General features: G+C 37.8%; 1 protein-coding gene across 1 annotated transcript; it reads left to right on the forward strand.

The window, feature by feature from the left end:
* The first annotated feature begins 16,450 nt into the window (after positions 1 to 16,450).
* Positions 16,451 to 17,401, forward strand: LOC123457711 (olfactory receptor 4C15-like). The gene has a single exon (XM_045141998.1). It carries the CDS (start codon positions 16,460 to 16,462, stop codon positions 17,399 to 17,401), a length of 942 nt encoding a protein of 313 aa, XP_044997933.1. The 5' UTR covers positions 16,451 to 16,459.
* Positions 17,402 to 22,242: the final 4,841 nt, after the last annotated feature.

Here is a 22,242-nt window from a genome sequence, read left to right on the forward strand (position 1 = left end):
GACCTGGAATCAACAAAAGTTTCTCAGAGGTCCTGTCTGCTGCCAGTTATACCAGTACCTGTGGGCAGTTATACCAGTACCTGTGGTCAAGATCATAGTTTAAAGGGTGCAACCTGGTGAAATAACTTCCTCAGGGTAGCTCATTAGTTATTTCATAAGATTGCATTAGATTTGTTACTACAGTGATATTACCATGAAAAATCTAGGTGACATAGGATGTATTCAAGATTTTGGCTTATAAATTGTTCCCTGCTGACCTGGCAGTTAGCATGTGTGGAAACCTCATGCACATTCACCTGTCTGTGCTTTGACCACAGAGCCAGCACCTATAGCACCACACCTGATAGCCATGCTGACAGGCTTCCTACTCCTGCTGGCACCCAGGAAGGTCACCTTAGCCCTGCCACAGTCTCTATGCTGAATGTCAGGCTATTCTGCGGACAGGGCAGGGGTCTGGGTGTATCACCTTCAGGTCTTTCCAGAAAATCATTCCACCGTTCTGATATACAGAACTCTACACTCTGAATAAATGCCTCCTCTTACTTCCATGGATGTAGTAATTATATGTGCACCTGCTGTGGCCTTAACAATAGTAGGAGGTCTGTGATTTTTGTGAGTGAAACAAGTTTTCTTTATCAGCAGTCAGGTCTTCACTCTGTCCTTCCTGCTGTGACAGTGTGTGGAAGGCAGGGATGTGACAGTGAACAGCGTGTATGAGTGCAGTGAACATGGTCAAAAGTTGTGACGTCTATACCTTTGCTGTATAATTTGACATAACATATTTGATGTAGTGAAAAGAGGAAATACTTGCCACACACTCTTCCATAATCTGGCTACCAGATTTATGTCTGTGATCATTTCCAACAAGTACCTATGAGAGAGTCATTGGAAGACAGAGATCATGTACAGCTTGGTACATAATCACAAGTAATGATACATAGTGAAATAGATGTCACTAAGAGATGGAAAAGGCTTAATTACAACAGGAACAGGCTCCATAAGAATAATGAGAGTTGTTTCCTGGGCCAAATAGACAGCAAGTTCTGTGAACAGTAGGGAGATTATTCATGTTCTCTGGACAGTGCATAGGTGCTAAAGCCCTTCCTCTTTGCTCACAATTGTCACCTTATTCAGAAAATCACTGCAGCTGACACTGGTTCAGGAATTCTGTAGTACAGGCTTTAGTCTAATTGCTATTTTTATCAGAATATATAGACAGGCATTCTATGAAAAATATTGCTTGGCTCTGCACAAACTAGTCATGGCTGTGATTATAAATATAATTTATGATGAATTAAGAACTTTTCTCCCTTCTCTCAATAATGACCGAACATTCTCTCTGGAATCCACGAGCCAGCTTTCCAATTTTATAGATGTCTTTATGGGAAAAGCAGCCATAGTAATATGTACATTTGAAAAGAAAGATGGAAGACTATCTTTACTATGTATCAGAACCTATTTTAAATCTGCAGGTTTTTTTATTTTTATTTTTATTTTATATTATATTATATATATTATATTATGTATTCATTATATATATCATATAAATATTTTAATATTATATAAATATATATCATATAAATATCATATATGATATATATTATATTATATATTTATATTATATTATATTATATCATTTTATTTTATTTTTATTTCTTTTTAAATATTATTTTATTTATTTATTTATTTATTTATTTATTTATGTATTTATGAAAGAGAAAGAGACAGATTGAAAGAGAGAATGGGCATGCAGGGGCCTCTATCTACTGCATATGAACTCTAGACACATGTGTCCCCTTGTGAATCTGGCTTATGTGGGTCCTGGGGAATCAAACCAGGGTTCTTAGGCTGCACAGGCAAATGCCTTAACTGCTAAGCCAATTCCAAAGTTCCCTTTATTTCTTTACAAGCATAGAGAGAAAAAGAGAGAGAGAGAGAGAGATATGAATGGGCACACCAGGACTAGCTACTGCAAACAAACTTCAGACACATGTGCCCCTTGTGCCCCTGGCTTGGGTCCTAGGGCATTGAACCTGGATCCTTTGGCTTTGCAAGCAAATGCCTTAAACATTAAGCCATGTCTCCAGCCCTAAGTCTATAATTTTTAATATTTTTGTAGACTGAGTTATAAAGAATTTTTGGAACATGAGAAATTATTCATAAATGGAATAATTTACTTGTAGAAAGCTTTAATTTTGTTATGTAATGAATGATTATAATAGAATTTTCAATCAGTAGGAAATTGCTGAATATTCATAAATTTCAGAACTACAAATTGCTGTCACTTCACAAGTACTTTCTTTTGTTTTGGACCCAATAATATTTATTGTATTGCTTATTCATCAAATGCCACTGTGATTGAACAATTCTAACATACAAAAATTCATCCATACATAAGGAATACAATTAGAAGTAAATGTGAACACAGGAGCCTAACATTTAGCCAGCAAGTAGAATGATGTTACATTTGTAGCTGCTAATTTTTAGTATTTTAATATAAATCCATTATGACATAATTTAAAAATGTATTCATTATAAACACATAAAAATGCAAAGAAAAGTTAGAGAAATAAATACTCTATTCAACCATCCAGAAAGGTATTATAATGTATGTGCTTGCTCTTTTCATTTTGAAAAATTCAAAATGTGTGATGGAGACTTCCGGTTAAGATGGCAGCATAGGAACCATGCCAAGGCAGCCTAAGGGAGAAAAAGCCAAAGAAAACCCAGCAAAATACACACTTTTACTAAAAAGTGAGGTGTATGAGAAATTAAAATGGCAGCAGAGAAGTAGGAGAGTCCCAGAGCATCCAGAGCCCACAGAGGCAGGCTGAAGCAGCTCCAGCACCAGCAGCTCCAGCAGTAGCAGCAGCAGCTCCAGCAATGACGGCTATAGCAGTGGCAGTGGTGGACCCAGCAGTGGCAGCTTCAGCAGCAGCGGCAGGTCCAACAGCATCAGCAGCTTCAGCAGTGGCAGTGGTGGACCCAGCAGTGGCAGCTTCAGCAGCGACAGCGGTGGACCGAGCAGCAGTAGCTTCAGCAGCGGCAGTGATGGGTCAAGCAGCAGCAGCGGCAGCAGATTCAGCAGAAGCAGCAGCAGTTCCAGCAGCGAGGGTGCCCTTCTGCAGGGCCACAGTTGCCAGGCTCGGTTTGCCCAACAGGTAAAGCCAGTGCCCAGCTGCAGAAAACAGAACAGTGGCCCAGTGACCCAGCTAGCTTACTTGACTAAGACCAAAATCATCCAAAAAGGTAACTGGGATTGCACCAGGAAGGGTCTCACTGGGTCACAAGCTGACTTCAAATCCTCAATAGACCAGAAATCTTAACCTCTTTGTTGATAGAGGATCTGATTGTTATAACACCTACTCATGCATAAATACTCGGTGCTGCCATTGACTGAATGTATAAAGTGTTTAGTTAAATTTTAGAACCTAGAATTTAGAATTTTGTTCCACTCAGCCTACTTGACTATTCCCATAGCAGGCAAACCCAACACCTTGGAATACTTTTCTAGATACTCTGAGAGTATTCAGAGCCACACCTAACATCTTAATATCCTATACAGAAGATATATAACATTAGATCAATTGATACAGCTAAGAATACCCAGCTAGCTAGAAAATCCAACCATTAACTTAATCCAAGATGGAAAAAATATATATATTATAACACAAGAAACGCCAAAAATCCAGACAATATAAATCCACCAAAAAGTATTAATGCATCAGAGATGACCTACAGTGTAAACGAATTGGAGGAAATGCCTGACAAAGATTTCAAAAGAATGATGGTAAACATGTTCAAAGAAGTCAAAGAACAAATCAAAGAAATCAAAGAAGATGCAGGACACCGATTTAATGAAATAAAGAAGGCAATACAAGCCATAAATAAGGAAATGGAAATCATAAAGGAAAACCACTCAGAATTACTAGCAATGAAGAACACAATTAATGAAATAAAAAACTCTGTAGAAAATCTCACCAGTAGGATGGATGAAGGAGAGGACAGAATATCTAAGCTAGAAGACCAGGTGGCAGATCTAATACAATCCAACAAAGAGAAAGACAAACTTATAGAAAAGTATGATTGTGAGTTTCAAGATATTCGGGACACTATGAAAAGATCAAACATAAGAATTCAGGGCATAGTAGAAGGAGAAGAATTTCACTCTAAAGGCATAGTAGGCATCTTCAACAAAATCATAGAAGAAAACTTTCCCCAAATTGGGAAAGAGGTGCCAATGCATATACAGAAAGCCTTTAGAACCCCAGCCAGACAAAACCTGGAAAGAACTTCTCCTCGCCATATTATAATCAAACTACCAAACACACAATCCAAAGAAAAAATATTGAAAGCAGTTACAGAGAAAAATCAAGTTACCTACAAAGGCAAGCCCATCAGGATTACAGCAGATTACTCAACACAAACTTTAAAATCCAGAAGGGCTTGGAGTGATGTATTCCAAATTCTGAAAGATAACAACTACAACCAAGGTTACTTTATCCTGCAAAGCTATCCATTCAAATAGACAGACAAATAAGGACATTCCATGACAAAAGCAGGCTAAAGAGTATTTGAAGACAAAACCAGCTCTACAGAAAATACTTGAAAGAATCCTCCATGCTGAAGAGAAGGAAAAGCACACATATAAGGAACCTGGAAAAAACAAGCAATACTCAAATACTAATTAACACAAAAGAGGAAAGGTAGAACCGGAACCACCAAAAAAAAAAATAATAATAATTGGCAAACATAAATACACAACTTTCAATAATATCACTTAATATCAAAGGACTCAATGCCCCTCCCAAAAGACATAGGTTTGCAGACTGGGTGAAAAAGCAGGATCCTACAATTTGTTGTCTCCAAGAAACTCACCTTTCTACAAAGGCTAGACATTATCTTAGGGTGAAAAGTTGGAAAACGGTGTTTCAAGCAAAGGGACCTAGAAAACAAGCAGGGGTTGCTATCCTAATATCTGACAAAGTAGATTTCAGTCCAACGTTAGTCAAGAAAGATAAGGAAGGTCACTTCATATTGATTAAGAGCACCCTCCAACAGGAAGACATTACAATCCTAAGCATATATGCACCTTACATGGGGGCTCCCAAATTCATCAAACAAACACTATTAGAATTAAGGTCACAGACAACACCAAACACAGTGGTAGTAGGTGACTTCAGCACCCCACTCTCATCAATTGACAGGTCGTCATGGGAAAAGATAAACAGAGAGGCATATGGACTAAATGAGGTCATAGAATGAATGGACCTAACAGATATATACAGGACATTCCATCCAAATGCTGCAGAATATACATTCTTTTCAGCAGCACATGGAAAATTCTCTAAAATAGACCACATATTAGGACACAAAGCAAGTCTTAACAAATACAGGAAAATTGAATAATTCCTTTCATTCTATTTGTCCACAATAGACTCAAACTACAAATCAATAGCAAGAAAGGCTATAGAGCATACACAAAATCATGGAAACTAAACAATACACTAGTAAATGATGGACGGGTCAATGAAGAAATTAAGAAGGAAATAAAAAATTTTATAGAATCAAACGATAATGAGAACACAACATATCAAAATGTCTGGGACACAATGAAGGCAGTCCTAAGTAAATTTATAGCTTTAAGTGCCTATATTAAGAAATTAAAAAGGTCACAAGTAAATGAACTAATGCTTCACCTTAAAGTCTTGGAAAAAGAAGAACAAGGCAAATCAAAAATCAGTAGATGGGAAGAAATAATAAAGATTAGGGCAGAAATTAATGAGATAGAAAGAAAAAAAATCCAAAGAATTAATGAAACAAAGAATTAATTCTTTGTAAGGATAAACAAGATTGATAAACCCTTAGGAAACCAGACCTTCAAGGAAGAGCTAACACCATTGCTTGTTAAGCTTTTCCAGGAAATAGAAAAAGAAGGAATTCTACCAAACTCCTTCTATGAGGCCAGCATCACCCTGATACCAAAACCAGGCAAAGATAGAACAAAAAAGATCCAGTTGTTCAGGCAATAAAACCACAGATTAATCACTGGGACCTCATGAAATTACAAAAATTTTGCACTGCAAAGGACACTGTGAATAAAGCAATGAGGCAACCTACAGAATGGGAAATATCTTTGCCAGCTATATATCTGATAGAGGATTAATATCTAGGATATACAAAGAACTTAAAAAGTTAACTAATAAGGAATCAAACAAGCCAATCAGAAAATGGGCTATGGAGCTAAATAGAGAGTTCTCAAAGGAAGAAATATGAATGGAATATAAACATCTAAAAAAATGTTCTACATCACTAGTCATCAGGGAAATACAGATTAAAACTACATTGAGATTCCATCTCACTCCTGTCAGATTGGTACCATCATGAAAACAAATGATCATAAATGTTGGTGGGGATGTGGAAAAAGAGGAACCCTTCTACACTGCTGGTGGGAATGCAATCTGGTCCAGCCATTGTGGAAATCAGTGTGGAGGTTCCCAAAACAGCTAAAGATTGATCTACAATATGACCCAGCTATAGCACTCCTAGGCATATATCCAAAGGACTCATCTCATTTACTTAGAAGTACATGCTCAACCATATTTATTGCTGCTCAATTTATAATAGCTGGGAAATGGAACCAGCCTAGATGTCCCTCAACTGATGAGTGGATAATGAAGATATGGCACATTTATACAATGGAGTTCTACTCAGTGGTAAAGAAAACTGAAGTTATGAAATTTGCAGAAAAATGGATGGATCTGGAAAGGATTTTACTAAGTGAGGTAACCCAGGCCCAGAAAGCCAAGTTCCACATGTTCTCCCTCATATGTGGATCCTAGCTACAGATGATTGGGCTTCAGTATGAGAAGGAAAAAACTCAGTAACAGATGCCAGTAAGTTTGAAAGGAGATAGAAAGGGAAGAGAAAGGAAGGGAGGAGAATACTTAATAGGTTGGTATCATATTCATATGTATATGTATGTATGTATGTATATGTATATGTATATGTATATGTATATGTATATGTATATGTATATGTATATGTATATGTATATGTAGAATGACTGAGATGTGGAGGGGATATGATGGAGAATGGAATTTCGAAGGGGAAAGTGGGTGGGGGGAGGGAGGGTATTACCATGGGAAATTTTTTATAATCATGGAAAATGTTAATAAAAATTGAGAAAAGAAAAGCCAAAACCAAAAAAAAAAAAAAAAAAAGATTGATGTTTTGTAACTGGTTGGTCATTTAACTTTATTTTTTTAATAATTTATTCATTTTTTTATTAATTAGTTTTGTACTCAGTGAATACAGTCAAGTTGGTACCATTGTTAAGCTCATCCATGTTCTACCCCTCCCCCTGGCCCCTCCTTGTTGAGGTATATGGGTCACGTATTGTGGAGTTAACCCACAGTTATGGGTAGGAGAAATGTCTCTGCATATCATGACCCAAGAAGTGGCTCTGACATACTTTCCCCACCCACTTCAGCAAATTTTCCCTGAGCCATGTTGGGTTCCTTTTTGGTCTGCTTCAGTGATGGATGAGGTGTTTGGGGGTCTTTGGGTCTCTGGATATCTTTTGATCAGAGAGACCTACAAGGTTTCCTAAAAGAAAGACAGATTTCTGTCAGAGTACTTGATGACCCAACAAAGGTTAGTGGTAAGACCCTACTGCTGAAGACACCATAGGTGGTTGACACATAAAATGGAATGCCATGGCTGGAAGCTGGAAGAGAGTCAGTCCCCAGACAGTCAGTGCTTCTAGTGCCAGAAGGTGCTACATGGGTGACTGGGGGAAAATGACCAGTATCTGTCCAAGCAACTCATGGTCTAATCTACTTAGTAGCAAATTACCTGCTGTGATACTCACACAAGTGCAATAGTGGCCCACAACCATGGTGGGAAGCCAACTGCTCTTGATTTGACAAACTGATCCCCTCAGTGGAAGGGACCCATAGCTGGAGCTGGGAAACAAGTCAGAACCATATCCAAACTTGAGCCCGCTCTCCATTATTAAGCTACCACCAATCGTGGGCTACAAGAGGGCCTACCTATTAAATTCTCTATTAAAAAAATAAGGATTATCCCATTTGTCTGGTGCTAACTTTACTCTCCATTGGAGAATCTGCTTCTCTTTTTCAGATAGATGCAGATCCTAAGGAGAGAACCACCCCATCAAAAGGGCCCCAGCTGAAACTAAGAACAATTAGCAAAACAAACAAGGGTGCTGTTTCCTTGGTGAACTGGGTACCAGCACTAGAGTGAAGGAGATCGACACAGAGAACAATCAACTGCTACAAGTACTTTCTTTTACCATGTCTGAGGTTTATTCTGTTTTGGAATTTGTCTGTTCAAATTTGAATTTTAACTGTGGCCTCTCTGCTTATTTTATTTTAATTTTGTTTGATTTTCAAGGTATGGTCTCAGTCTAGTCCAAGCTGACCTGAAATTTACCATGTAGTCTCACGATGGCCTTGAACTCACTGCAATTCTCCTACCTCTGCTTCCAGAGTGCTGGGATTAAAGGCGTATACCACAGTGCCTGGCTTTAGGTGGCCTATTTGTATAAGCAGACAACAAAGATTATTCTAACAATTACATGTCTTTTCTCCCCTTCACAAGTTATTTATTTCATTATCCATCAATGTTCCTATCACAGAAAAAGATATTAAAATATTAAGCAAAGGACATTATAGACACAGTGGAAAATGCAATTGTGGGTCCAAGTGAGAATGAGGGTTCCAAAAGATGTTTCCAAAGGCCTCTTGATATGTAATATTTTAAAAACATCACACAGAATGTGGCCAATGTCAGGTGCCTCTTCTCTGTCAGGATTCAATTGCAAATTTTAATTAGTACAAAATAACACTTTGCTCAGTTCTATAGAGTATAATCTGGGCATGTCTCAGCCTTAACTTATGAAACATTTCTCCAGGTGGTGTGTGAAAACCATGTAGAAGCCAATGTTTAAGGGATATGTAAACAGCAAAGTCTTTGTTGAGGACTTTCTTGAAGATACCTGAGGAGCTAAGCATGGTTTTCCATCATGGTTCAATCTAAGTGCCATGTTTCCTTATGGTGACACATATCTGTCCTATGCATTTTTAAAATATTCTATTTATTTTTGTTTATTTGAGAGAGAGATGGTAGATATAAAGATGATAGATGGATAATAGATAGATACATAGGTAAATAGAGAATGGGTGTTCCAGGGCTTCTAGCCACTCCAAATGAGTTCCAAACATAATCCCCACTTTGTGCATCTGGCTTACTTGAGTGGGTACTAGGGAATCAAACTCTGATCCTTAGGCTTTGCAGATAAGCACCTTAACTGCTGAGCCATCTCTCCAGCCTTCTGTGTTATGTATTTGAGAAAAAATAATTGCTATACATTTTACTTTAATTTTTTAATACTAAAGTATTTAAAATTTAGCTTCTAAGATAAAGCATTTTGATCAGTGCATATTTCTATAACTAAACACAAATGTTATTCTATAATAAACATGCTGACCTAAACAATGCATGTTTTCCTCTTGGGCTGAGTTTGCCTTTTCCCAGAAGACAGCTCTTCAACTGTCCTTCAATTCTTCAGAGACATTATTCCTTCCCAGCATGCAGAGTGTTCTCTCCCTGTGAATACAGAGAAATGAAGGCATCTTCAAATAGGAATATGGGAAAACAGGAGAGACTAAACAAAGAAGATATTCTAATTGTTTGGGGACATGGACATTCCATAAACACGTGGGTATGTAAACAGCACACTTAATTGTGTCTTGGAAAATCATCCTGATAGGAAATTTCCAATTTCATGTGTGGTTTCATAAAATCTCTAACAAATCTGTAAATTCTTATTATAAATCAAGAAGAAAACTTTGCTTTCTTCAGTTTTTTACTCAGACCATATTTGAAACCATAGTTGTGGGCACTGGAGATATATCTGGCTTGCCAGTAATGTTACTTCTCTTGGAGATGCGAAGGAATAGTTAAAGACAACCTGGGAGAGAATTGTCACTAGGATTTTCAAAGAATTGGGAACACAGTGAGATTTATAATTCCTATTTTTGAATTTTCAGAGGGGATAAAATTGTGATGCATTTCTAAAAAGTATGAGTGTCTCTTACTATGCATGGGCCCTTCAACAACCATGTATACTTGAACTAACTATGTCATCTTTCTTGCCATTACATGCCTCATCTTTAATGGGAATGGTATTATCTAGATTGATGACAGAAGTAGATAAAATAATATACATGGAGCCCATAGAATAATGCCTGATACATAGTAAGTGCCCAGTGAGAAACAGTGGGCATTTAAAAACTGTCAAGCCTTTGAAGTGGAGCAGGCTGATTAGGTGGGCATGTTCCTTCATGTCTGATGAAATTAAAACTGTGTTATGATTTTAATCCTCAAGTTAAGTACAAACAACTTACAAACACAGTAAGCACATACTGTATGCCAGATCTCCAAGAGTATTTCATTTGTTTCTCTTTACAGTTAGGTTTCATCCTGTAATACTTTTTCATCCCTTTTTTAAAAAAGAAATTTAAGCAGTAGACTTTTGAGAGAATTCACAGATTACTGATGTGTAATAATATCATGCTGAACTGTTTATAGCTATTGACATATGACAAGAGTTTACTATTCTACAGCTCTCACACTGAGAAACCGTGTACAAAAGGCCATGCAAGGTAAGGAGTGACAGGATTCAGAGTGGAGTCCACCGATTTAACTACACCCATTTTTCCCTAATTGTGTTTGACATTGTGGAGGCACTCAGTTCCTGCCTCAGAATACTTGGAAAGTAGAAAAGCCTGAAGTTTTGGACAATGTATGGCTGGATGTCATTACAGGCTGTCTCCCTTCAAATGAGCTAAATTCCCAAAGACAGCTGGAGAGGAGCTTCAGACACCCTCTAGGAGGTGTGCCAGTTGAGGCAGAGGAAGAGTGTCTTGCCATTTTAGAAAGAGTACAAAACATTTAGCAAAATCAGCATAGAATGACTGATGGGAGATAAAAGATACTGAATTTGGGAGAGAATGTATTTCCCAGATGGTCACAAAAGGGAAAATGCTTAACTACAAAGTAAGTAGATGAGGAATAAATGTCTTATTTGTTAATAGTAATTCTGAATGAAAAATATAGTGGATGTGTTAAGTAATTTATCAGAAAGGTAGATAGATAGATAGATAGATAGATAGATAGATAGATAGATAGATAGATAGATAGATAGATGATAGATACATACATAGATTTTTTACATACCTCTTAGCTATCCATAATGAGTTACTTACTAAAATGTATGTAGATGTAATTAATATGTACAGCGCGCATGTAAGTAAACATGAACTTAACTGCTTGACAGAGTCACAAAATTCTACTAATCATGACACCATGACCTCTAATCCATTAATATCTGTGTCTAAAAGATGAAACAAAAGAAAATGAGAAGTTATAATTTTAGTTTTATTTTACATGTAATATGTTGTAAGAAATATTAAAATTCTCATAACTAGTGCTTTATTGATAACATGCAATATTGAGCCTTATTTATTGGAAAAATTTCCCATTATTGATTACTAAACTATCAGTCTCCTTACTGGTGAGTAAGATTTACCATCTTCCATGGCAATGATTCCATATTTTATTTCATGTTTGGGACAAGTATAAAAGATACAAACGTTTATTATTCTAGAATTATTTACTGAGTTGTAATTAAAAGGGCATGACTTCTAAAGAACATACATCATTTTTCTGCTAACTGGATTTTACTTCAATTTGTGAATATAGATATTTAAACATAATGCAGGCATTGCATTTTCTTCCTTTTTGATGTACATTTTGAAAACATGTTCATAACTGTCATATTAAACCCTTGTAGGTCTTGGAGCTTGCCTATTGGTACCGTCTCTGATTTATAGTAGTCGAGATGGAAATACAATGGTTTGTCCCTTGACACATGGCTACTGGATGATGAAAATGGCATTGTGAACCTTTCAAGAGCAGAAACTGATAACTAATTTTTTTTATTTAGGATTTGTTGATTAAGGGAAAACATAGATAATATAGAAATATCCCTTTGTATTATTTACTTGTTTTTGTTTTTCATATTGTTTTTACCATAAATTTCCTTAGGTACCTCTTTCAGTTAAGATGGAAATTAACATGGATACATCACTCATCACCAAAGTCTATATCTTTTAAAATATATTTTATTTATTTATTTGAAAGACAGAAATAAGTAGAAAGAATTAGTGCAACAGGACCTCCTGCCACTGCAAACAAATTACAGAATCTGGTGTCACTTTGTGCATCTGGCTTTATGTGAGTAATGGGGAATTGAACCTGGACCATCAGGCTTTGCAAGAATGGGCCTTTAATGCTGAGCCAACTCTTCAGCCCTAAAGTCCATATCTTATGTGTATTTAACTATTTCATCTACTGCTGTTCATTTGTTTATCTAAAATTTAACTTGTGATAGTGAAAGTAAATTTTATTAGTACAGTTACATCTAAAAATGGAACATCATAAACTGTGAAATTATAAACTGTGAGTATACTAATATTTTTATTGCCAATGTTTGTATTAATTTTAAAAATCACTTATTTGAACAAAAGATTTGTCTAGTTTGCACTTTAACTAAAAATTCAAAAATTTTAAATGGTATTTCTGTTAGAATCCTTTCAAGTAAGAAGAGCAGAAGCAATTTTTCTTTGCTAGATAGCATAAAACTTTATCTTCCTTTCATTCTCTGACTGAACTGGATTTCTTGGTGCAATGAAATGATCTCCATAAGAAGTCCAAGAACCACAATACTCACTTAAAATCTATTAAGGATATACATACATACATATGTACATATATGTACATATATATTTGTGTGTGTGTGTGTGTGTGTAGTTTCTTAACCATGATTGACAATAGAAAAAATTATATGTTTCACCACATAGGAAATTCAGTAGCACATTTTTCTCCCTTTTGTTTTGGTATAGAAGAGATTGAGTAAAAATGTCCTGTCTTCTCTGTGGGGCTTGCTCTCCCCACTCTCGCCATAGGTTTTGCCTGCATCCTTGATCCCCTGTTGTGAACTGATCTGAGTCTCTTCAGATCTCCTCTGAGGGACATTTCTGTCAAATGCATTTAGAGAAGTGAGACCTGAGGGTTTAGATTTTTTCAGAACTTTATGTAACCTGCTCTATGTCACAGAACAAGTAAGAGCCTGGTTCAGGTCTGCTGAGTCTGGAGCTCACACTCAGATTGCTGGATTCTCTTTCCTGCTTCAGCCTAGGGCAAGCTGACCAGCTCTGAGTCATCTATGGATGCTGTTTTCCCTATATAAACAATTATGAACTATTACTATGGTCATTTAGACTTAGTTTTTTTATTTTTATTTTTTATTTATTTGAGAGCAACAGACAGAGAAGAGGGAGATAGAGAGAGAGAATGGGTGTGCCAGGGCCTCCAGCCACTGCAAACGAATTCCAGACGCATGTGCCCCCTTGTGCATCTAGCTAATGTGGGTCCTGGGGAATTGAACTGGGGTCCTTAGGCTTCACAGGCAAGTGCTTAACCGCTAAGCCATCTCTCCAGCCCTAGACTTAGTTTTATACTCTTGTTTTCTTGGTGATGGTGTGTGTGTGTGTGTGTGTGCATGCATGTACACGCGAGCAGAATCTGGGAAGGAATGAAAAATGGGAATGGGTATTCCTGAGGAAGCAGCAGATAAACTACTGTACACATTGGATGTTTGTTATTATAATTACTATATTAAATGTTATATGTTAATTGCAATGGAAATTCATAAGATACGATTATTTTTCAAAGGTAAGATTTTTGCTGCACACACACACACACACACACACACACACACACTTTTTATTTTTTACATAGGTTATAGTCTTGTATCCCTTCAAACCTGATCTCTATTGCCCTGAGGGTCATCCTTAGTAGGGTCTTTGGCGTTCACTGTGGGGTAATTAGGCCTTCTGATGGGATTATTTTTGCATCACAAGTATCATAAACCTTTTATTAACTTAAAAACATATGTACATAAATACACCAAAAAAATCACACATACATGCTCTATGATACCTGTTGGACATGTAAGGAAACTTACTTGCAGCTGTGTACACCAGTAGACATGCATTAAAAAGTTCTCTGTGGGAAAGCTACCTGGAATTCTCTCGAGCACATAATAAGCACATTTGGTAATGGCACAATTATCGTCAGCAACAATAGTTTAAGTTTAATTTTATATTTGTCATAATCCTAGGAGATGAAGAAATATAATAAATGTGGAAATTTCTGCTTTACAATAAAGCAATACATATTTAAAATGTATGTATCTTCAGATGTTACACATGAACAGGCAAAGTAATGCTGTATGAATTTTTAGAAAATGATAAATAAATTTAGAGACTTTGACTGATATCCAATATACTTTACCTCTTCCTTTACTATATAGTTATTGGCAAGTGGCATATGTAGGTGATTAGCCCAAAGACTCCTGATTTTCATCCTTTATTATTTCTTTTTTGTTGTTGTTAAGCTTATTTAGAGATAAATCACAAATTGTGGGGTTCATTTAAGGGAGACTGAGTTCTAGGAAGAAAAGCTAGAAGAGTCAAACAAGTGGGAAGTAGGAAACATTCTCTCATGTGAAAACACTGCATAGTTTAAAGGTACATTTAAGAGAAATTGAGGTTTTTGGGTTTTTTTGAGGGAAAAACTGGTGTAGAGCCACAAGTATGTGGAAAGTAGAATCTAGGAGCTTCTGTAGGGAGACTTAGGAAAAACCCTCATGGCATCTGCCAGGTATTTCTCCATGTAGGGAAGTTAAGAAAAGGACAGATGATGAGATTCAAGGGAAAATGAGAGGGCTGGCTGGGTGTAGTGGTGCACGCCTTTATCCTAGCACTTGGGAAACAGAGGTAAGAGGATGGCAGTGAGTTCTAGGCCAGCCTGAGACTTCATAGTAAATTCCAAGTCAGAGACCCTACCTTAAAAAACAAAACAAAGAGAAAAAGAGAGAGAGAGAACAGATGTCAAAGCAGAGACTAAGAAATTAAAAGTGAGCAATGAAGAGACTTATACCCACCATGACCTCAAGTTTAAGATAACTACAGAGACAGGAGGCCTAGAACTGGGGAGAACACCCAGGTGGTAGATCTGGAGTGTAAGGAAAATATGTACATGGTAGATTCGGAAACCAGAGGAAAATCTTCCATGTAATCAAAGTGAGGAGTTACCCCAAACTGTAAAGCAAAGGCAAGCAGAAAAGTACCTCCAGACCAAGAAATAGTTTTATGCTCTCCCCTGCACCCTGCCAGGGTGGGTGAAGGGGAAGCCAGACTCGCATATGTCACTATGCCCTTATGAAGAGAGGTAAAGCTGAATAGCAGAGAAAAAAAACAGAACAAAACAAAATAAAACACCCCAAAAAAACCACAGAACTGAGCAGAGGTGAGCTGAGCACAGCTGGGAAGAGTCCTATTTCTTTTGTTAAGATGTCAAATTCAAAATAGAACAAAGGGACTAGAATCTGTAAGATTTACAGGTGGAAGAAGATGTTTGAAAAACCATCTTTGTTCTGAAGTATTTTATGAAAAAAAAAAAAAAGCAAAAAACCCAAAAACCCTCTCTACCCTTTTTTCAGTTGACCCAATGGAAGGACTCTGGTATGTGGGGAAAAGTTCATGCTTCACATCAACAATAGGTTCAACCTCATCTCTTGAAGCATGATTGATTCTCTCACAAATCAGGCATGGGAAATGAGATCTAGTGTCCTGTGCAATTGCCTTCCATGCATTATTAAGTTTGTCATGACAAACCTCAGAGGTGGCAGATTTATTTTTCTGAACTTCTGTTTTAATTTTAAATGATACTTAAAATACCTTCAGTAGTTAATGCTTACATTATGTGCTAAGACTGTTGTTGGAAACTTTTCCATAAATTCTTATTTAATTTATTTAAAGTCCATATTCAGTGTACAGTTTTGGAGAAGTATATGTTGTTTACTGGTCTCCTACAATGGGTTTTATTTCTTCTATCTGTAGATATGACAGTCTTCAGATGGGACAGATTTCCGTTCACTCCTGACCACATTCTCTGACAATGGAAGGCATGACTAATTGTAGCCCTCACTCCTTCATAAGCTGCATGAAGCTTTAAATTGTTTCTCAGCAGTGTGCTTCAGGAAATTTGCAGTGAAAAATCAAATAGAACATTAGAAATATATGTTATTAAATTTTGTCTGCACTTCAACTGTACTGACTTCCTACTATTATCCCTCCCAAAATTCCTCATTTTGTGTTCTAGATAAAATAAATGCACACAACATACTTTTTCATCTAAGTGCAAAAAATATTTGTAACTAGAAAAGGAAATTGGACTGAAGCAGCTATTTATCATAATTGTAAAATTACATGATAGTTCTTTATACACTCTTTCCTTGGAAACCATGCAAAACCAGAGCTGTGTCACTGAATTCATCTTCCTGAGCCTATCACAGAATCCAAATGTCCAAAAACTATTATTTATTTCATCTTTGTTTGTCTACATTGCAACTATTAGTGGTAACATGCTAATTTCAGTGACCATCTTGTGTAGCCCTGTGCTTTTGGGCTCTCCTATGTACTTCTTTTTGGCATTCCTGTCCTTGCTGGATGCATGTTTTTCCTCTGCCATCACTCCAAAGATGATCATGGACTTGTTGCATGACAGGAAGACCATCTCCTTTGAAGGATGCATGATGCAGCTCTTTGCTGAACACTTCTTTGGTGGGACAGAGATGATTGTCCTCACAGTCATGGCCTACGACAGATATGTGGCCATTTGCCAGCCCCTGCACTACTCTTCCATCATGAACTGGGGGCTCTGTGGCTCGCTGATGGGGGTCGCCTGGACTGGGGGCTTTCTGCACTCCATCATACAAATCATCTTCACTTTGCAGCTGCCCTTCTGTGGGCCCAATGTCATTGATCACTTCATGTGTGACTTGTTCCCATTGCTGGAGCTTGCCTGCACCGACACTCACATCTTTGGCCTTTTGGTAGTTGCCAACAGTGGTCTGATCAGCATCATAGTTTTCTTCCTGTTGCTTGTCTCCTACTGCTACATCTTATTCTCTCTGAGAACTCACAGCTCTGAAGGGCGGAGGAAGGCTCTGTCCACCTGTGGGTCCCATATCGCTGTTGTGGTTTTGTTCTTTGTTCCATGTATATTTATATATGCACGACCTCCAATATCCTTCTCCTTTGACAAAATGGTAGCCATATTTTACACATTAATAACCCCATTTCTTAACCCTATAATTTATACTTTTAGGAATAAAGAAGTGAAAAATGCCATGAAGAAACTGTGGAAGAGATTAGTAGTGGTTTCTGATGAAAATTATGAGTAAATAAATTTCATGAAATTATAATAATATAAAGCCAGCTTTGCCAGGGAAAAGCTTTGTGGGATGCTTATTATCTATAGTGAGATAATGTAGTTTTATAGAAGTAGTATTGGCGGGTTTAAAATGATAATTTTATTTTTACATTAGATGTGTGCCTTCAATTGGAAACTCAATAGCTTCTTTTGTAAATTAAATAGAAATTAATTTTGTACTTTCTTAGAACATAATATAAGACCAATACAAATTAAAATTAACTGTTGTGCTATTTTAAAAATATTTTATTAAAAAAATATTTTATTTTTGTTTATTTATTTATTCAGCAGAGAAAGAGGGGAAAAGAGAGGGAGAGAATGGGCACAGCATAGCCACCAGCCACTGCAAAACAAACTCCAGATATAAGCGCCCCTTATGCATCTGGCTAACGTGGGTCTTGGGGAATTGAACCTGTGTCCTTTAGCTTTGCAGGCAAGTGCCTTAACCACTAAGCCATACCTTCAGCCCTAACTGTTATACTATTTGATATTAACTCCATGCCTTGAAAATATAGTGAAAGGAAAACAAAACACTGAAGATATTTGTACCAAAAATTCATTCAAACTATTTCAGGGCTGGAGAGATGGCTTAGTGGTTAAGTGCTTGGCTGTGAAGCCTAAGGACCCCAGTTCAAGGGGGCACGTGCATCTGCAGTTCGTTTGCAGTGGCTGGAAGCCCTGGCTCACCCATATTTCTCTCTCTCTCTCTCTCTCTCTCTGCCTCTTTCTGTCTCTGTAGCTCTCAAATAAATAAATTAAAATGTACAAAAAAATTAAACTATTTCAAATGATATGAAATGTTCATCCTGGCTAGTCATTTCTGTGTCTTTAAGAAACCAACAACATGAACTTAGGAAGAGCAGAAGAAAGAATCTTCACAGAACTTATACTGTTAGTGTTCCTGGCTCAAGTGACTCCATCATATGAGATGGGTCCATTGTCATTCACTACAGAATTGCCACATATATCTGACTTTTTAATGGGTCAGGTGACAACCATGTACTAATCATCCCTGGAATAGGAGGTGGGGAGCATACCATAAAGAGTCACCAATTAGCATCTTTTAGTGAGATCTTTGTTAAGTAGAAATTTTTATGGACACATCATATATTGGTACCATCATTTCCCTCCTCCCTGTCCCCACAATTTTGATGGGTGCAGCCTACCTTTGGGCAAAGACTAGTAGGAGCTTCTCATTGGAGTCTATAATCTTGGTCTCCAGTAAGATTCTGACTAGATTCTAGTTCCAGTCATAGGTTCCTTTCCACTGAGCAGATCTCATAGCCAATCAGAGAGCCACTGGTTACCCACCTATGCTGGGTGCCACTGTTGCACAGGTGTGTACATCTTGTCAGGCTGGTTATTTTCATATAGCAGTGTTCCCTGCTTGCTCACAACATTGTTGGCCATTTTCCTCCAGCAACTCAGGTAGCACTTTCTAACACTAAATGGGCTAGCCTTCTGGGAATTGGCTTCCTTCCAGATTTAGCTGTATCTCTAGATGTTCTGTTTTGACAACATGTGGTATCTTCTGAAACAGGGTTTTACCTTTTATCACAGGTGGGTAATCAAGTGCTTAGGTAGAAGATTGTCTTATTTTGGGGGCCTTGTAGGTCTCTGCAATCAACAGCTCCACATGGGTTGTAACCAATTTCTGGTATTAGGAGTTACAAGACAGAGTCACATGTTTTAGAGTTAGGCTTTATCCCACCCTCTCCAGCGCTCTTCCTACCAGATGCTTCAAATAAGGTTTATATCTTTTAGTCTCCTATCCAGGAGGAAGTTTTCAATGCTACCAAATAATTTTGGATTTGATTTTGTGTATATCTTCCTCCTGTACCCCTCTCCTCAAACTCTTCCATCCCTCTCATCTGTCAAATTAGTTGACTGTCAGGTTTGCCTGCAACTCAAGTTGTTCCAGTTTAGCAATCAAAACCAAAAAAAAAAAAAAAAAAAAAAAAAAGGAGAACATATTGCAATTGTCTTTCTTTACTTGTGTGAGTTCATTTAGTATGATCTGATCCAAGTCCATCCATTTTCCTACAAATTTCATTATATCATTTTCCTTACTGCTGAATAGAATTCCATTCTATGTGCTGCATCTTAATTATCCATTTGTCAAACAATGGGAATCTAGGTTTCCAGTTCTTAGCTATTGTTAATTGAAAAGCTATAAACATGTTTGAGCAAATATCTCTGCAGTGAAGAGTGGAGCCTTTAGGGAATATGTCCAGTAGAAGAATGGCTAGGTCAGTTGGTAGCTCTATTTCCATCATTTTCAGGAGACTCCATGTTGATTTCCACTGTGGTTGTACAAGGTTGCACTCCCACCAGCAGTGACTGAGGGTTCCTCTTTTCCTACATCCTCACCTACATTTATTGTTATTTGATTTTGTTAATGATTACCATCCTTTCTGGAATAAGATGGAATCTCATAGTTGTTTTAATTTGTATTTCTATGATGGTTAAAGATGCTTCATATTTTCATACAAGGGGATTGTCCATTTGTATTTCTTCCTTTGAGATTTCCTTTTTCATTTGTCTGCCCCATTTTTGAGTAGATTGTTTGATTTTTTTAAATTTCTTGGTTTTTTTTTTGAGCTCTTTGAAGATTTTATATATTTGGTCTTTGTCAGTGGCATAGCTGGCAAAGATATTTTTCCATTCTGTGGGTAGTCAGTTGGCTCTGTTTATTGCATATTTGTCTGTAAACACCCTTTTTAGCTTTAAGAGATCTCACTAGTTGAGTTATTGTTTAATTTAATGGGTTACTGGGGTATTATTCAGGAAGTCTTTCCCTACTCCTATATCATGCAGAATCTCCCCCACACACACACACCATTTTTTTCATCCAGTAGATCTTTTTTTTTTTTTTAGAAAGAGAGAGAAGGAAAGAGATGGAGGAGAAATAGGGAATTGGTGCACCAGGGCCTCAGCCACCGTAACTGCATCACCTGAGAGTTTTTGGTGTTATGTTGAGGTCTTTAATCAATTTGGAGTTCATTTTTGTGTATGGTAGAAGAGTGAGTCTAGTTTTATTTTTATACATGTATTTCCCAATGTTTCTTGCACCAGTTGTTGAAGTTGCTGTCTTCTTTCCAATGTATGTTATTGGCATCTTTGTCAAAGATTAAGTAGCTGTATTTACTTGAACTATGGACTGGGTCTTCAGTTCTGTTCTATTTGTCCAAAAATTTGTTTTTACGCAGTAACATGCTGTTTTTTGTTACTATGGTGTGGTGGTTTGATTCAGGTGTCCCCCATAAACCTAGGTGTTGTGAATGCTAGCTTCCCAGCTTATGGATATTTGGGAATTAATGCCTCCTGGAGGGAGTGTATTGTTGGGGGTGGGCTTATGGGCTTTATAGCCAGTTTCCCCATGCCAATGTTTGGCACACCCTCCTGTTGCTGTGGTCCATCTTATGTTGGCCAGGGGGTGATGTCCACCCTCTGCTCATGCCATCGTTTTCCCCTGCCATCATGAAGCTTCCCCTCGAGCCTGTAAGCCAAAATAAACCTCTTTTTCCCAGAAGCTACTCTTGGTTGGGTGATTTCTACCAGCAATGCGAACCGGACTGCAACAGTAAAGTGGTACCGAGGAGTGGGGTTGCTGCTAGACACCTGACTGTGTGGCTTCGGCCTTTTGGAGCTGATTTTCAAGAGAAATGTGGGAGGATTTGAAACCTTGGTCTAAGAGATGCCTTTCAGTGCTGTAACTACAGCTTGATGGACTGTTCTGGTCAGAGCTGAAAGACCTGAAGGCAGTAAGAACTATGGACTGTGAGGTTTGGCTCATGAGGGTGAGAAAGAGCTGTGCTTGGACTGGACTAGCAGTTTGTGTGAGAAGCTTGCTCTTGTGCCCATGTCCTGAGAAGTTGTGCAGGGTTGCTTTGCGTAGAAATGAACTGGTGTGTGCAGAGTGATGTGGCATAGAAAGAAAAATCTTTGGGTGAACTGTTGCCCGTTCAGCTGCAACTGAGAGATTACAACCTATGAGACTGGGCTAACTGACCTGCACTGGGGCAACAAGAATAATGTATACTCTTTTGAAAGAGCCTGAGTGCTCAAGGAGTGCCCTGTTCTTCAAAGTCTGCTTTATTCCCCCCTGGATTAACAAATTGGCACCTACCTGGTATCGTGGAGTATAAAATGCTGGAAAGAGGGTCATTGAGTTTGCAACATGGTCTTGTGTTTTGGAAATGGCCATGGGCATTGTGAAGCAGGTTTGTTGGTTGCCTGCATAGAGACCCCATGGGGCCATGAGGATGAACCGTGGCTTGCAGTGGAGACCCAGTGGAGATGCCAGGACCATGAGATGGCTGCCAAGGAGCTGCCGGCCCCAATGAAGTATCCCAGGACTGTGAGTAGCCTAGCTGGAGGGGCGGAATTGGAATACCAGAGACTTGTTGCTGGTTAGAATTATCGGACTTGAAGATTTGTCACTGGTTAGGGTTGCTGTACTTGAAGCTACAGAGTTTGATGTTTGCCCTGGTTGTTTGAAATCTTGTATTGGTTGAATGTTTCTTTGCTATGCCCAATGCCATCTTTTGCAGTGTGAATCTTTATTCTGTGCCATTATGGGTTTTCTGAGGTTATATTTTGGTATTATGGCTCAGTTAAAAGATCTTGAACTATGGGGATGTATGAACATCATTGAGATTGATAAAAACTATGGGGACTTTTAAAGTCAGACTGAATGCATTGTATTTTACATCATGTATGGATATCAGTTTATGGGGGCCAGGGGCGGAATGTGGTGGTTTGATTCAGGTGTCCCCCATAAACCTAGGTGTTGCGAATGCTAGCTTCCCA

The sequence above is a fragment of the Jaculus jaculus genome, chromosome 1 (assembly GCF_020740685.1).
Source record: "Jaculus jaculus isolate mJacJac1 chromosome 1, mJacJac1.mat.Y.cur, whole genome shotgun sequence".
Lineage (NCBI taxonomy): Eukaryota > Metazoa > Chordata > Mammalia > Rodentia > Dipodidae > Jaculus > Jaculus jaculus.